The sequence below is a fragment of the Wasmannia auropunctata genome, unplaced genomic scaffold (genome assembly GCF_000956235.1).
Source record: "Wasmannia auropunctata unplaced genomic scaffold, wasmannia.A_1.0 LD336106.1, whole genome shotgun sequence".
NCBI classification, from domain to species: domain Eukaryota; kingdom Metazoa; phylum Arthropoda; class Insecta; order Hymenoptera; family Formicidae; genus Wasmannia; species Wasmannia auropunctata.
The window spans coordinates 7,696,366-7,712,358 of record NW_012026784.1 but is presented as its reverse complement, the minus strand read 5'-3'; the positions used below and the strand labels follow the sequence as shown (position 1 = coordinate 7,712,358).

The 15,993-nt window shown below is 39.0% G+C and overlaps 2 protein-coding genes across 9 annotated transcripts in view; one reads left to right on the top strand and one right to left on the bottom strand.

The window, feature by feature from the left end:
* Nucleotides 1-6,528, top strand: part of LOC105455606 (UNC93-like protein) — a 13,260-nt gene extending 6,732 nt beyond the window's left edge. For 4 of the 6 annotated variants that reach the window (XM_011699050.1, XM_011699068.1, XM_011699060.1 and 1 more), the window contains exons 2-7: nucleotides 1,309-1,680; nucleotides 2,425-2,711; nucleotides 3,714-3,936; nucleotides 4,093-4,252; nucleotides 4,371-4,638; nucleotides 4,974-6,528. In XM_011699050.1, the coding sequence (XP_011697352.1) occupies nucleotides 1,421-1,680; nucleotides 2,425-2,711; nucleotides 3,714-3,936; nucleotides 4,093-4,252; nucleotides 4,371-4,638; nucleotides 4,974-5,236 (1,461 nt within the window). In that variant the 5' untranslated portion in view covers nucleotides 1,309-1,420 and the 3' untranslated portion in view covers nucleotides 5,237-6,528. Of the gene's footprint in view, nucleotides 1-715; nucleotides 903-1,308; nucleotides 1,681-2,424; nucleotides 2,712-3,713; nucleotides 3,937-4,092; nucleotides 4,253-4,370; nucleotides 4,639-4,973 lie in introns of those variants that run through there. The other 2 variants (XM_011699094.1, XM_011699087.1) reach the window with 2 other exon arrangements.
* A 118-nt stretch (nucleotides 6,529-6,646) lies between these two features.
* LOC105455640 (POU domain, class 6, transcription factor 1) overlaps nucleotides 6,647-15,993 on the bottom strand; it is a 113,167-nt gene continuing 103,820 nt past the window's right edge. Inside the window, exons 8-13 of one of the 3 annotated variants that reach the window (XM_011699111.1) lie at nucleotides 15,729-15,945; nucleotides 13,508-13,688; nucleotides 12,706-12,762; nucleotides 11,733-11,816; nucleotides 8,126-8,277; nucleotides 6,647-7,987 (exon numbers count right to left, since the gene is read on the bottom strand). In XM_011699111.1, the coding sequence (XP_011697413.1) occupies nucleotides 7,863-7,987; nucleotides 8,126-8,277; nucleotides 11,733-11,816; nucleotides 12,706-12,762; nucleotides 13,508-13,688; nucleotides 15,729-15,945 (816 nt within the window). In that variant the 3' untranslated portion in view covers nucleotides 6,647-7,862. The remainder of the gene's footprint in view (nucleotides 7,988-8,125; nucleotides 8,278-11,732; nucleotides 11,817-12,705; nucleotides 12,763-13,507; nucleotides 13,689-15,728; nucleotides 15,946-15,993) is intronic. The other 2 variants (XM_011699120.1, XM_011699129.1) reach the window with 2 other exon arrangements.

Sequence of the window (15,993 nt, the reverse complement as noted above, 5' to 3'; positions counted from 1 at the left end):
ATATATATATATATATATTGCTATTACACTCCGCTCAACGAAGTAAGCATAGAGATAACCAATCAGCATCACGGAAAAGCGGCAACAAATAATTTCGAGAAATGCGAGTTATCGATTAACATACCTTTTTTAGATAGAGAATTTTTCCATAGCTACGTATAGTATAGCTACGAGTTATGATAATATTATGAATTTTAATTAAACACGCATCACTTCCTCGTTCACTCGATATCGCATTTCCTGTTCTTAAAACAATTATCGAGCATTTATCTGTTTGCAAAAACAATTATTCATGCGCAATACTGCATTATTTGAGTTTCAAGCGAAGTAAGCAGATATTTCATTGAATAAATATATCCAATTAATTTGCAGCATAGGCAAGTCATTTCACAAATTTATTTTTGCACATATAATAGATTTAAAAAGTTAAATAAAATTAACTTTTGTTTGTGGGTGGGACATATGAACGTATTCGGTAAACATTTGTACGCACAGCAATCAACAATCTTTTGTTTCTATATTACTGATTTTCAAACTCTATTTGCGTAGTGTTGCTCGACATTTCGTCGATAAATTTGTTTTGCATCGCGCTGTCGTGTGCATCTATTTTCGTGTGACAGGGTTCCAGTCCGATCGGCGCGTTACATATTCCAAGCGACGTGCACGATCGGAATGGAAATTGTATCAGGTGCGATTAAGGTGCGTGAAAGGAGCAAGGATACCTATTTCCAAGGACAGATTGCCTATCGATGCTGGGGCAACCGTGTATCTCGTTGCTGCTTCGAACAGAAAACAGTTATGCAATACCTCTCGGATTGGGAGTTTCGTTGTTGCATTCCTACGTGAAGTGCCACACAGACCAAAGCCAGCGTTTATAATATTAGTAGCAAAGAGCGCGCAAAGTGAAGTATTTGTGTCTGTAAAACAATGCTAATTCGTCATATATTACAATACCGCAACATGCCGTTTCCTCGTTCGCTGATTACCTTGAAATCGTTATTAGCTTTACGCAAATCGCGTGGCTGCTGGCCATTATGAGAATAAATGTGAATATTCAGTTTCAATTTTAATTTCACAGTCCATAATCATTTGCCGATATCCTCCGCGATAGAAATCGCGTCTGACATAACGAGGTCTGTTAATTCAGCCGATCCGAAGTGTACGTTGCAGTTAAAGAGATGAATTATAGTTGAAATTTTAATTACGAATTGTAATTTTTGTCACTACGAATAGGCAAATATTAGCGATAGTTACATACACGTTTTTTTTTAATCTATTAATTTATTTTTATGTTTTTACTTTTTGAAGGAGTAAATATACAACAAAAGTTATTCATCTTTACGAGTGAATTTATCGACTGACGAAATTGATATTGAGTATCCAATGAAAATTGATGCTCTGAATGAACATTGACTGAATCATGACGATTGACAAAGCCGAAATGCCGGGACAATTCGTGAAGGTGTCGGCCCCGAATTTCGAACCATCGGAACGATGGCGAATTATGAAGAACATTCTAGCGATTAGTTGCTCTTTCATGGTGCACTTCACTGCTTTCATGGGAGCCGCAAACTTACAGAGCTCTATCAATGCAAATGAATCGCTAGGCACGTTCACATTGTCGGCGATTTATGGCAGTCTACTCTTCAGCAACATTTTTCTACCTGCCTTAATCATAAGGTAAAGTTTAAGTAATTTTGCTTACATACATATTCTTGCCATTCATATCGTTTGGTATAATTTCGCGTTTAGATCCAAACTCGATAAATGGTTCGACGACAATAGCGATTCAGCAATATTTTTCGGCGAATGCTCTAGAATATTGCCATGATTTTGCATCTCGGGTCAAATGGAGAGCCGTCGTCAAATCTGATTGCCGTTACTTGTTATCGCGGTAGAATGAATAGAAAGTTTTTGGGAAACGTATATTGTCAATTATGACAGACGCCGGAAATGTTCGATGTGTTTCCCATACATGAGAAACACGGACGGCTCGAGTTCTACGCACGCAGTCCCACGGCACTAAACTTTATTACGTGTTGTCGTTTTCACCTTGGCCCGGAATTACGTTACATGGAACCCCCGCGGGTTCCGGCATTAGACAAGAGTGAAACGAACATATCTAGGTATCTGCGCGAGGATTCAGTATGACATCTTCCTACGTCAACGTAGGATGATGTGAAAAGCCTTTGGTATACCGTCTAATATATATTAATGTGTTTGCTTCTTTTTGTTATATTAATTTTTATTATTTAACTTAATTTAATTGTTTGTTTTGTTTAAACTTTTGATACATTAAAAGAACGATATCTTATTAATTGATTGATTTTTTTAAATTAATTAATTTGGATCTAAATAGATTTAATTAACAGATAAAGGATAATATATAGTTATTTCATTTGCATTTATGTAATTTTATTCCAGTTGGTTCGGATGCAAGTGGACAATGTCGATTTCTATGTTGGCTTACATGCCTTTTATAGCTTCGCAATTTTATCCGAAATTTTACACTATGATCCCCGCTGGATTATTAGTCGGATTGGGCGGTGGACCGCTCTGGTGTGCAAAATGTACTTATTTAACTGTGGCGGCAGAAGCCTATTCGACCGTTTCAGATATAGCCGTGGATGTCCTTGTCACAAGATTCTTCGGTCTTTTCTTCATGTTTTATCAAATGGCGCAGGTGTGGGGGAATCTTATATCTTCAGCAGGTGGGTCACTGTACGGATATACGGCTTATGGACATGTGTGCGACAGTCAAATTTGTATTTCAGGGATTAAACGTGTGGAGAAAGTTATTATTATTCATATTATTTATATTATTCGACTTGGACAACATTCCGTTTGCAAATGTTAATTTTGATGACGTAAGAATGAATCTATAATTGCTCTACGATGTCTTATATAATAAGAAGTTGTCATTGTGAATACGAACGAACTATAAAATAATTTTATTTCTTATAATATATGCAAGTATTTAGAGTTGCATAATTATTTTCTAAATTTAATTTATTAATTTTTGTTCTAATTTTTGTATAATGCAATTCGATTTTTCTTTGCTTTTAGAATACGAATAAAACTATGAAAACGATTTAATCTACTAAAATAATAATTATATATATATATATAATATAGAAAACAAACATTTTTTTTAAGTGAGAAACGATATGAATTTTTTATTTGCGACTTTAGATAGAATATATTTTTGCTGTAATTATTAAATTATCTCCCAGTTTAAGACAGAATTGTAAACGATTATAAAATTACGAACTGGAACGAAGTGACACAGAAAAACTTTGCCTTACAGTCTGTGCAATCTTTGCGGAAGCGTGTATGAATGCGTCGTTGCTAAGCTATAAAAACGCGAGCGCCGATGAAAACGAAATTAAGTTTCTACCGCCGCGAATGACGAGATTGTGAAACAACGAACGCAAGCTGCGCAGTAAACTAGAGTTTCGTCAGGCATTCTAATGGCCATATTTTGTTTTATTGAAACATATATTTCAGTATGCCTACTTGATATGCCTAAAAGAATTATCGGCATGATGATTAATAGAAGCTCTATTTTTATAACGTTTGTCATTCTTATAATTTTTTAATACGATTGAAAATTTCGTGGCAAGCATATTTTTGTAGAAATGATTTAAAATGATTTCGTTATTATTGGTAATCAATTATCGTCTTTTTTATTTTTCTTAATGTTTTCCTTGCAGTTCTTTCGTACGGAATTAACACGATTGTCACAAACGTGACCTTGAATAGTAGCGTTGTGGCCGAAATATGCGGGGTCAATTTCTGCGGGGTATCTGCGGAAAATGAAAATCCGAATCTGGAGCGACCTCCGGTCGAACGAATATACCTCATTTCTGGAATTTATTTAGCTTGTATGATATTAGCTTGTCTAATAATTGCGTTCGCCGTCGATTCCTTAACCAGGTATAATCCCGTGTTTGTAATTCGCGATTCTCATTGTCAGATAGACTTTGAAATATTTATATTAAATAACAAATTAGATTCGCGCGTACTATATAACGCGCGTTTTATATATACTGTTTAAGAAATTTCTTGATTCTTGGAATTCCCACTTTATAGGTACGATAGAAACAGAGCTCGCTTAGTGAAAGGATCGTCCGGATTCAAGCTCTTGGCCGTGACATTAAAACTATTGAAAGAGAAGAAGCAACTTTTAATATTGCCGATAACGATGTTTATTGGGGCCGAACAAGCGTTTTTATTTGCCGATTATAACGCAGTTAGTAATCTATATATGAGAGAGAAGAATTTAAGAAATGAAATTCTTTGTCCATGTTGATAATAAGAGGAGAATTTTTCTTATATAAGGGAGCGATAATGTTCTATATTTATTACAGTCGTTCGTTTCCTGTGCTTGGGGGATTAGTAATATTGGTTTCGTGATGATATGTTTCGGTATCACAAATGCCATAGCTGCACTCGCTACGGGAGCCATCGTGAAATTGACTGGAAGGAAGCCCGTGATGATTTTCGCTTTTTGTTTGCACTTAAGTATTTTCATTTACATGTTGCAATGGAAACCGACACCAGAGCAGGGTATTATCTTCTTTCTGCTGTCGGGTTTATGGGGTGTGTGCGATTCGATCTGGCTAGTGCAAATCAATGGTAAGAAAAATCAATAAGCCGCAGAATCAAATATAGTCGCTTATTATTGACTATTAATTTTATACAAAAAAATTTATATATCCCATATTGTTAATAATTGCAAAATTATTGCGTGACGGTCATTTAAGTCGAATTCCCTAGTTTACTCGTTGTGCATAAAATCGTACCGACCGAACATCTCTGTTGATGGTATTATATCAACCAATAATAATAATAACAAAGTCTATTTTTGTATGCTTTTATTTTGCTTTTTTAGAAAGAATTAACTATATTAATAAATACATCTCACAAATTCAATATGTAACAATTAACAAACGATTACTCGCGATTTTCAGCATTAAGTGGTTTATTATTTCCTGGTCAAGAAGAGGCAGCTTTCTCAAATTTCCGCTTGTGGGAGTCCACTGGTTCAGTGATAACGTACGTGTACAGCCCATATCTGTGCACTTATATGAAACTGTATCTTTTAATCGGAATACTGTGCGTTGGAATGGTTGGTTACGGTGCTATCGAGTGGTTAGGCATTCAGACAGACAGAGCTGTTTCCGAGGACAAGCCTGATTTTGAATTAATGAATGCTAGAGAGATCAATCGATAAGTATAAGAGTAGGTAACGTTTTTTTCAGTTGACGGAATTGTAGGAAATACGTCGAAATTTTCATCTTTCGATACATTATCAAAAAGTATCAGAAATAAAAAAAAAACTTTTAATAGAAAAATATATTTGATGAAAAATTTCTAAAACGCGCCTAAAGTACTTTTCAATCATTTTTCGTTTAATTCTGTCCTTAAAATTCATAAGGAATAAATTGCAAAGTCTACTAAATGTACCTGAAATTACTAAAATTAGGAATTATTAAAATAAGAAGAAATTCTTTAAAATACTGTCAAGAAGACGAGATTTAAGATAAAATCTGGTTTGATAACTTAGGATCGATATCACGTTATACAAATGCAAATAAAATTACAAAAATATCATGCATACGGTACAATGATTTTCGTCTGAAAATCAAATGATTCGTAACTGCGAATAGTCATAGGTACGACCTTTTGTTATTTGTACCACAATATATGTTTTTATTTTATTTTTGTGGACACCTACTAAATTTTACACAGGTATTCGCTTAACGGCTAAGATTTTTCTTGTCCTTCATTTTAAATACGTAATTTTAATGTTACATCATGTGTGCCTAGGTGCTAACATTCAAGCTAAAGCTACGGCTGCTTAGTTTAATTGTATACTTATGTGCTTAATTGCCGACTGTGTGCTTATTTCGTTACCAAGATCAATTGATTCCCGCCTTCGGGCGAAGGCGGATCACCGAGTTGCGTGTGGTTTTCCCATAGTCGACCGACAGTTTTTTCCGAATATAGCGGCAATATCGAATCAATTGATCGGCGAATTGTAGTTTAGCGTCGTTAAATTGCTGATTGTATCGTGATTATTAGCTTAACTTTGCATTCATCATATTTACAATTCAAGTTCTGCAGTTCAGTTATATACTTTATAAAACGTAGTAGGAACTTTGGTTTCGCTGGGCAATGTTTCATGAGCAGTTTCCTCTTATTGATTTGTAACTTTATTTCGTGTCCCGACGTGGCTCTTTTTAAGGGGTATTCATTTCTTCTTTATTACACGCAGTTATATGAAGTATCTACCCGTTCTCTTGTTTCTGTATCTATTTTTTATTTACGAAAATTACCGAACAAGACGAACAATTCGGAGCTGGAAACTGCTATAAAACATTCGCCCGTGGATCTATCTTCCTTAATATGACACTCACGAATACAATTCACATTTTTTTTGTAATACTCATGTTTATATTTTTTGTAAGGATCTATTTGAATATTTCAATTTCACGAAGAAAATACACATAATTCTTAAACCGTCTTCGCGTTTTTATTTTTATCACTACTGCGGATCTTTCGACGCTCTGCTCTCTCTCTCTCTCTCTCTCTCTTTCTTTCTTTTTTTCCTACAGGATTAAATATAATTTCAGGAGCGGCATGTGGTATATAATCGTTTATAGCATACTTTCAAAGACGTTATTGCATTATTTAGTCGCTAAAGGAATTTCATTGATTTCTAGATACACTTGTAATTTACAGATCTTGCGCGCACCAAAAACTCGACCGATTTCTTACGACAGAAATATTATCGTGCTCGTTATAACAGTGTATATATATGTAAGGGATGATAATATAATCAATAGAGACGATGATTTTATTTTGTATTTGTTATTTAAGCGATACTTTTATTTGCGCAACTCTCAACGAGCGACAACGATATCTCAGGATCGCCCGCCGATCGCAGGACACAGTCGCAGTTTTTATTACGCGCGGAAGATTATCACCCTTCGAGTGTTTCCATTTTTGAGTGCATTTTTCGATTGTTCCGCCAGTCGATTAGGAATCAATTGTACGTTGTAGTTGTTCAAACGTTCGCCGCTTACGTGCTAGCATTCTTGTAAGTAACCGTTTTAAAGTTTGTGTAGCTAAATTTTTTTTCATTAATTATTATTCGTGCGACGATTTACATATCTTTCCGCCCGGTTTTGACAGATCGTATTCCGAGAAACGTATGTGTTCCGATCAAATGTTGAAATTAAATCAAGCAACTGTAATTAATTGGAAAAGCCTGGAAGCGAATTTTCTGTAGTTGCTTGTGACAAACTGTTCACTGTTATAATTTCGATCGTTGAGGCATTCACGTCCATCGGGCTCGTTAATGCTTACCAATTGCCGATAGTCCGTTCGTTCGAGACTCGAAACTGGATCAGTTAGTGTTTCCCGGTAGATATATATCTATGAAAATTGGAAGCGCGCGACGGATTGGTACCAAATGAGAGACAACGATTTCAGATTATCAATTTTCGATATTCGACTCATGTATACATCACATATTCGTAGATTAAAGCTATTTACATATATAGATGTCGTATACACCTGCGATCACAATATTCGAAGGACCTTCGCTTCGATCTAGAACTATCATTTTCCGTGCCGGAGCGAAATTTGATAAATGTGGCTTTCTTTAGTAAACGCTTAACTTCTCTTACCTATTCCGTAACAAATACGGAAAGTTGTTCTCGCGTCAGAACTGTTTATTTATGCTAGGAGGAAAACGCGATAATGGAAAAATTTTACGAAACGTGTTCTTCATCGTCCGTAGCCTGAAGCTGTTCTCATATGCTTCCCGATTGCTCGGTAGATGTAGTCCTTCCCTATACAACGCCCTTCGACATCATCCGCACCGTATTCTTCAGAGCTTGTCTCTTGTTGCAGAACCAGATTCTTATCACCTCCCTATCGTATCCTAATCGATGCGCTAAAGTCGTGATTTCGTTACCTGTAAAAAAAAAGGACAGAAACTTTCAATGTGTTTAAATGCGCGAGATTCAGCTCCGAAGAAAAATTAATAAGATTCTTCTAATAGAGCAAAAGACTTAATCATACATAACAGATAGATACGTAGAGCGAAACTAACCAGTAGGATGAGTGTTCCTGTCGAAATGTGCGTTCAGCAATTCCAAAGCCTGGGGCGTAAAGGAGGTCCGCCGTTTCCGCTTCTTGCTCGGTTCGACTCCGATGAAGTCCGTCAGATGATTAACGCCGCTCTTGTACCTGGAATCAGATGCACTACTCTTGCTCAAATTCGGAAGATTGCATCATCGGCGTTTATTGTTAATATTACCGCCACGCGCTATACTTTCGTGAAAATATATATAGCATATCCTATTTTAAATAAGTTTAATTAATGGATTATGTAAAATGGGAGCTTATATATATATATATATATATATATGCATGCATGCGTCTCTGTTTGCTATGATTATGAATCGCGAAATAGGATCTCGTTTAAAAGTCTGACCGGTTAATCGTCATGTTTTTACAATAATTAATTACGTCCGTGAGTCTACATCGAGCTCAAAATTTCTCCTGTGGTTTATGAAATATTGTTATAAATCCAATATGAAAAAAAATTCTGTTTACTGTTTTGCACGTTCGTAATTACGTTAGCGCGAAATAGGATACTGATTAAAAAAGGAAATCACCGGCGTCACGATATTCGTGCTCGGACACGTTCGGTCGCAAATACCCCGTCCGGTATTGGATTTTTTTCCCGAGTACACACTCGGGTTGATTCACGAGTCGAACTTACTCCACGTATCGCGAAACAGAACTCGCGGTGGCGGTGGCAGCGACGGGTGTCGGCGTCGACTCAAATAAAATTAGCGATCGAATAGCCGCGGCGCTTTCAAACTCGAACTTTCATTTCATTCGTTATCCAAGCTCATCGAATCCCGCGCAATCTCTGTGTTCAGACATCGTCCGTTTCCACAATTCTTAAATATTAAGAAGATGCTAGCAAGTGCTTCGATTTTGTCATACATTTTTATTATTATCAATGACACTATTTATTATTCTTCAAGGGTATTATAGTCGTAAAATTTTTATAAAATTAAATCAGATATTTTTGTAAGATTTATTTGCAAGCATGAATAAATTTTTATATCTGATGTGTTTGCTCAAGTATAATATCCTTATCAAAGAACAAAAGGGTTAAATGCGGATTGATACAAAATTTTAAATAATTGCATTTTGATTGTCGAACGATGAAATCAACATTCATTATTTTTCAGTCATTTTCTAATTAAATTACTGCAACATATTAATTGTAATAACTAAGTATGAACTTATAATTGCGTGAAGAATCAGTGCTCTTTATGCCGTCTGATATCGTCTTACATTATTTCATATTCAGATCGATTTGGTCCAAGTGACTTAAAAGAAATTTACATCAGAAAGGATCCGATCTCGAGAGTCTCGAGTCGAGAGTACGCAAACTTTTTTGGCGTCGCGCGGCCAGTCGACATAATTTCATTTGAGGGATAGTATTATCGGGTGGCGCGGTGCGGGGCGCGACATGGAAAAAGCTCGCGGTCGCGACAGTAAACAGGAGAACTTCCGTTGGGACTCCCGGGTGAGCGATGAGAAGCGGGTACGGTGCGGCAGCAGGGTCGGGGAGCCCGATGGCGGGTACGGTCATAGGTACGGTCGCGGTGCCGGCTCAAAATTTATGTTTTTAATTTAACTCCGAATGACCAACTGTCGAGTCGAAAAAAGTACACGGCGGGCCATTAGCATCGCGCGGTAATATTTCGTCGAATTCGCGAAAACAATATGCTAATGGAGAAGTCGGTGAGAGCGCGAAGAACCGACGCGACGCGACGCGACACGACGCGACGCGACACGATGCGACGCGACGCTTCGACGGGGTTCGGATGCCACGTTGTTGGTATGCGTTGGTGACCGGTGAGCGCAATGGAGAAGCAATGCCAGGCACAAGAAGGGGTGCCGGCAGAGGAAGGTGAAGAAAGAGGAGAGAAATAAACGTGAGTTAATACGCAAGGGAATGTGAAAGCTGCGTGTAAGCTCGTGCGTGGGTGTTACACGTCGTTGTTGCGTATAGGTGTGGGAAGAGGGAGAGGGGAGCGCGAAAAGGAAGAAGAAAGACGGAAACACAGACGGAAGGTGGAGGAATGGAGGCTGCGTGAGCAGCGGAAGGAATGACAGAGAGAGGCGTCGCGCCGCTCCGCGATGCCGCTGCGGGTAAGAGCGAGGTGACGGCGGTGTGGCGTGTAGGTAGGAGGAGCGACGCCGGGGGAGAGGTACATCAGAAACCTGATTTTAATTAGTCCACAGTTTAATTACTCGGCAGATAAATCGTGCACGTGCACCGCATAAACTAGCCGCTTTCATTTTTCCCGGACGCGGCCGGCGCACGGTCGACGCTTAGCTCTACGCCGCGCGAATGCAGGATGGGTCATTGTTGCTGGCTTGCTCTCGTGAAAAGAGAAACGACCGTACCCGTACCGCTTCCGTCATCGAATGATTCGATTATTCCACGCTGCGCTTCCGCGCCGGTTTTTCTTTCATGGGTCGAAGCGTAATGATTATCGTTTACTCGCCAACGATCACCAAGCATTCGCTTTTATGCGAATAAACACGCGGCCGTTTAATGCAGTCGTCCCTTCTTCTGGTTGACTTATTCTCGCAATTGCAAATATAGGCACGAAATCTTTGCAAGCACGTCTTGCAGATCGCACGTCTGTATTTGTATTCATATTTCTTATATTTAGCGCTAAATACGGTAATTCAAATTGCACGCATATTTTTTGTATTTTGATATAAACATAATTACGGAGCAATTAATTATTTAATCTAAATGGAAAAAATTGAATATGAATTGAATAATATTTAGCATTTTTATGATTAACATATAAAGATCAGAAATACACAAGTCAAAAATCAGAAATACAAAAGTTAATAATAATAATGTATAATCTCATTTAACTGTGATAAATTTAATATTCAATCTTATTTAAAAAAAAAATTATTCTACAAGAGTGAAGGAGTGTATTCGCTCTGATGTCAAAACCGTATCGCGGCGCATTTTTATCGCGAGTATGCTTGCACGGATTCCTGATTAGCTCGCGACCTCTAAAGTTCATTAGATTTTATCGTCTCGTAAAATTTACACCTTGTGGATACGTAGCTCGGACTACGATATTCTTAGGGAGGATCGGTAGTATCTTTCGCGTCACAGCAAAGCCACCGCATTGCGTTGCTGCCGCGAGCGAATAGCTGCCTCGCGATAGCGCGCGCGGTAACGGTTTCTCCCATTCTAATTAACATTCCACATATTTATTAAACGGCGGATCCGCAATTAATCAGGTGGATTCAATTAGCGAATTACCAATTAGCACGCACGCGTTCGCACGCTCTCGCGCCGACGCGCAGACGCGAAGTCGAGGCCGCATTGGACGATTGCGAAATAATCATGTATCAGAAATACAACGTTAGGACTTGACTTGCAATCGAGAGTCTCTCTCTCTCTCTCTCTCTCTTTGACTGGAGAATTCTAGTTGTTATTTATATTAATTATATGGTGTTTATATGGCACGTCGAAAGGAACGTTGCATTTATGATACCCTTCCGGCATAAATACATGTTGATCTTTTTTGAAGGAAAACGGTTTTCTCACGGTATTTATACGATAATTCTTAAAGTGTCGTAGGAGTATTACTCACCTCTCTTCTGCCTCCTTCATCCACCTCTCGAGCACGGGCTTAATTTTCTGCGCGCTTTTCGGCGTAATGTCCAGCTTTTCGAATCTAAAGCCAAGAAGAAGGCTTGATCCATTTTCTTATTTCCAATTTCTCGGGAAATTGACAAAGGGAATAATGTGTCGAGAAAAGACGACAAGGACGTAAAAAGATAAACTATCCAATTGCTAGCTCGTAATATATTAAACAATACATATATTGAAATGGAGAAATTCAAATCGTTCAAATTTTGCTCTGAACATTTGCTTTTCGCCCTTACGTCTTTGTCCCACTAAAGGAGCACTAAAAGGCATGCATTGATTCAATAACAGGACATTGACAATGCGTGCATGCTTTAAGGTTTGGTGATGCCGTGTATGATGTTGCCAACGCGCTGCGCAAACGCTTCATGCGTGCGGGCGAGCGATATGAATCCCGAATCGAATCTCTCGATCTCTCTCGACGAAACGACCCGGAGCTTAAAACTCTCGGCGAACGTTAAAAATCGCTTCGTTCTATCCTTTTATTCTTAGCGCGTTGGCGACATCATGCCCAAGTTTGCCAATGCCCTGGCTCGAAGAGAGTTAATTTTAGAAGTGCTCCTTTCGCATCTCTTTTCCGAACGGAATTAGAAATTAGTGAGAGTGGCTTGTGCAGCTATACCCAAATATGCCTGCCGGTTCTAAGCGGGAGAGGTACTCTGATCAATCGAATGCAAATAGAGAAGAGGACGGGGGAGGCACGACTGGCGTCTGCCTTATTTTACGCGATATGCATTCGATAATTTTAACACACGGTGGTCTAATTGGATCGTACGTTTTTCTTAAAACTCCTTTTTCAAGATTGTCGGAAAATTCGTGCGCGACTTTCCATTTGTTGGGTATAACTGCGATTTCTTAAAGGATTTTAGAGTTTTAGATTTTTAGGTAAATTAAGTAGCATGGAGGGGTGAACGTACGTAGCTTGCTGCTGAGAGGCAATCTGCGAGGCAGCGTACATCTGGGTAGCCAGGGCACTGGGGAACAATCACCAATGCTTATGTTAGTTGATACGATAAGAATTTTTCTAAGAGATATAAACATTTTCTCTTTTGCTTGTGCTGCCGGCATTACCACGGTGGTTCCCATTCGCATTTCGAAGACGCGCTCGATCGGAAACGACGAAGAAGGCTAATAGCGTGACAATCCGAAAATCCTATGTCCACGAAAATTTACGTATCGGGTATCACATGCTCAATAATGTATTAAATTTGTAAAATTTTTTTTGCAAATAAATAGTTTCTATTTACGAGTAAGTTTAATTAACTCGATTTAGATTAAACTGCAGCATAAATCAGGAACCATCGTGGTGGATTACGGTACAAATAAGTTTATTATATGGCGCCTCAAAACTGGATAATGCACCTGCGAGAGCTATATTAGACTCCTTTAAACGAATTAAAAATGTTGCGATAAATAATAAAAAACGCGTAAAAAAATAATTTTGTTGAACCGTAAAAAGGAAGAAATGAAAACGTAAAACTGCTTCGAGATTCTCTTAGCTTTACGTTCGGGCGTTCATTCCTAACAGAAAATGCTGTTACAATGCCATCGAACACGGACAACTATCTGTTCTTGCTACTCCGAACAAATCTCAACCATTTCTACGCCATTTCCAGTGACCTGGCACACTGTCGTTTTGCATTCTACCATATTATTGAATTCTCATTAGCGACGTCTGTTTCGACGAACGTGAAGGAGGACGGTGTAGCGATAACTAACCTGCATATGGCACTTTGGCTGTATGCGGGGCCCTCGGTGACGCTCAGAGCTTGACCAACTTGGGTCTGTGTTAGACCCAGAGACAGTCTGCGCAGCTTAAAGACCTTGGCGAACTCCTTGATCTCATCCAAATTGATCCCATCGACTACGTTGTTTGTGGCCTCATTGATCGTTGGCTGATCTGTAATACAGATTCATTCTATTCTTACCGCAGATAGAAAAAAAAGTTAAAAATCTTCACAAGTCACCGGAATTGGGATTTTTTTTGTGACCAGATAAATCTGGTATCATACTGAGCTAATTCTAAATTAATTAATTAGCAACGATCTAAAGTGTTCCTAAGTGTAAATCCTAAGTGTTTACAAGTTTCGAACTAGCATTCCCAATTCTATTTCGAATTTCTTTGCTTAAAACTCTTTAAAACTCTTGATCAAATCGCGTCGCGAGCTAGTTGCGAAAATGATACCGAGCTGGTCATAAGTACGATGAAATATTTGTAGTTCAAGGGTTAACACAGGGATAAGCGATCCTCCACGTCGCGCGTGGTCAGTTTTATAGTGATTCTAATGGTGCATTTTGAGCAGATTAGTGATCCACTGCCGGTCATTCGAGCGCACGTTTCAATCGATTCGTCGGAACGCAACGGAGCTCCGGCGAGAAGGCTGCCTAATGACATCAGGCGGCTTCGTTAAAGCAGCTCGAGCTACCGCCGATTTCTCTCGTAAATCTGTCACCTCGAATGTATACGAACGCAATAGAAATGCCCACATACTCGACCAGTTTGCCTGGTTTCTGCGCTGCGTAATAAACTGCGAGTCCTTCTTCCGCGATGGTGTTTCTACGATCGTTAATTTCTGATCAAGGCACCGAGTACTTCGCGCGCTTCAAACAAAAAGCTGCGAGCAAGTTATATGACTCGGCCATGACACGATAAATATAGGAATAAGAATACCGTGAGCGAAGTGTTCACCGCTGTTCAGTTTACAAAGTTAAAATGACCATGGCTTTGACCGTGATTGCGGTTGTTAGAGCTTTGTGCGAAATACGAAGTTTTGTACGCATTACAAATTGCAGAAATAAGATGAATATGACGCGAGAGATAGCTAATAATCGTTAATAAAGCTTCGTAACGAAGTGTACAAATATCAGAACTCGATATTGGAAATATAATATATCATCTAATTACATATTTTCGTTCATATTATACAAAATAGTAAATAATAGAAAAATTAAAAAACTTTTTATGTATGTATCTATATGTATATTGTAATTGCGATGTCGCATCCCCTGATTTCTACGCTCGAAATTCTATCTCTGAAATTCTATCGGAGAAGAGTTAACAAAGGCAAATATTTATGAGATAATACTCGCATCTGACACTAGCAATTGAGAATCGTTAGGCTTCACGCGCCGAATGATTATTCCATCGCGTCAGGATGACGGAGTGCCAGTCTACGCGATGATTGTGAGTTATTAAAATTATTGTCAGCCAACACACGCACACGAGGTTACGCGCGCTGCTGGAATCTTTATGGCTTCCTAGAAGGCAGTAAGGAACGAACTAATGCCCCGTAATGAGTCCAGTATACGATATCCTATTACAGTTGTCAAGCGTTCTACGATCGATGCACGTTCGAAATGTTATTTTTCAGCTTCGTATACACGTTAAACATTAAATCGTTCGTTTCCGCGGCGACAGTAACGTTTCGCGAATATTGTCCAGAGAGGAACGATGGCCGTTTAAGCGACCGTTAGGAAAAATTGAATATGTACTTCAATTATCGAACGTATACGCTCGCGGATTTGCGTGCGACCGGCCGCGATTAACACCTTGTCAAAAATATCGTCAGACTACGACAACCTGGCAAGATAAAGATAAGGAGCGCGTTTGCATGTGGTAATTGCTTCTTTAAAAGTGATCATTATGCATGCAATCGCTTGTCGACATTAGCGAGTGTGCTTCGTATAAGCAAGTGATTGCGTTATAGGAAGATGGTGTCTCCGGCGAAAATTGTAATTAAAAGCTGTCAAGGAGTAACACGGCTACCCCCCGAAGGCGTAGCTTGATTATCATTTACGCGCGCGCGATGTGGACATCGTTTTAAACGTTCTGTCGAGTACCGCAAAACCAATTGACACAGATCATTCCGACTTTCGACCCGTGGGTTAATGTCATACATATATCGTAGGCAAAAGAGAATAAAAGAGAATGCAGTCTTACTCGGTGAATCGTTCAAGAGATCGTCCTCCTCCTCCTTCGGACTGTGCATACTGCTCGGAGAAGCCTTTACCCCGACACCGCCAGGCCCGTGCGTCGTCGTGATAGTAATCTCGCCGTTGCTAGCGGCCAATCTGTTCAAAGCGGACGCGGCGGACACCACGGATTCGTTCAGCGGCGACGACTGCTCCGGTCTCTCCCTATGATGTTTTTCCGTCGGCTGTGAACACAATGCGATAGTAGGGACGGATGGATTAGTAGCTCATCG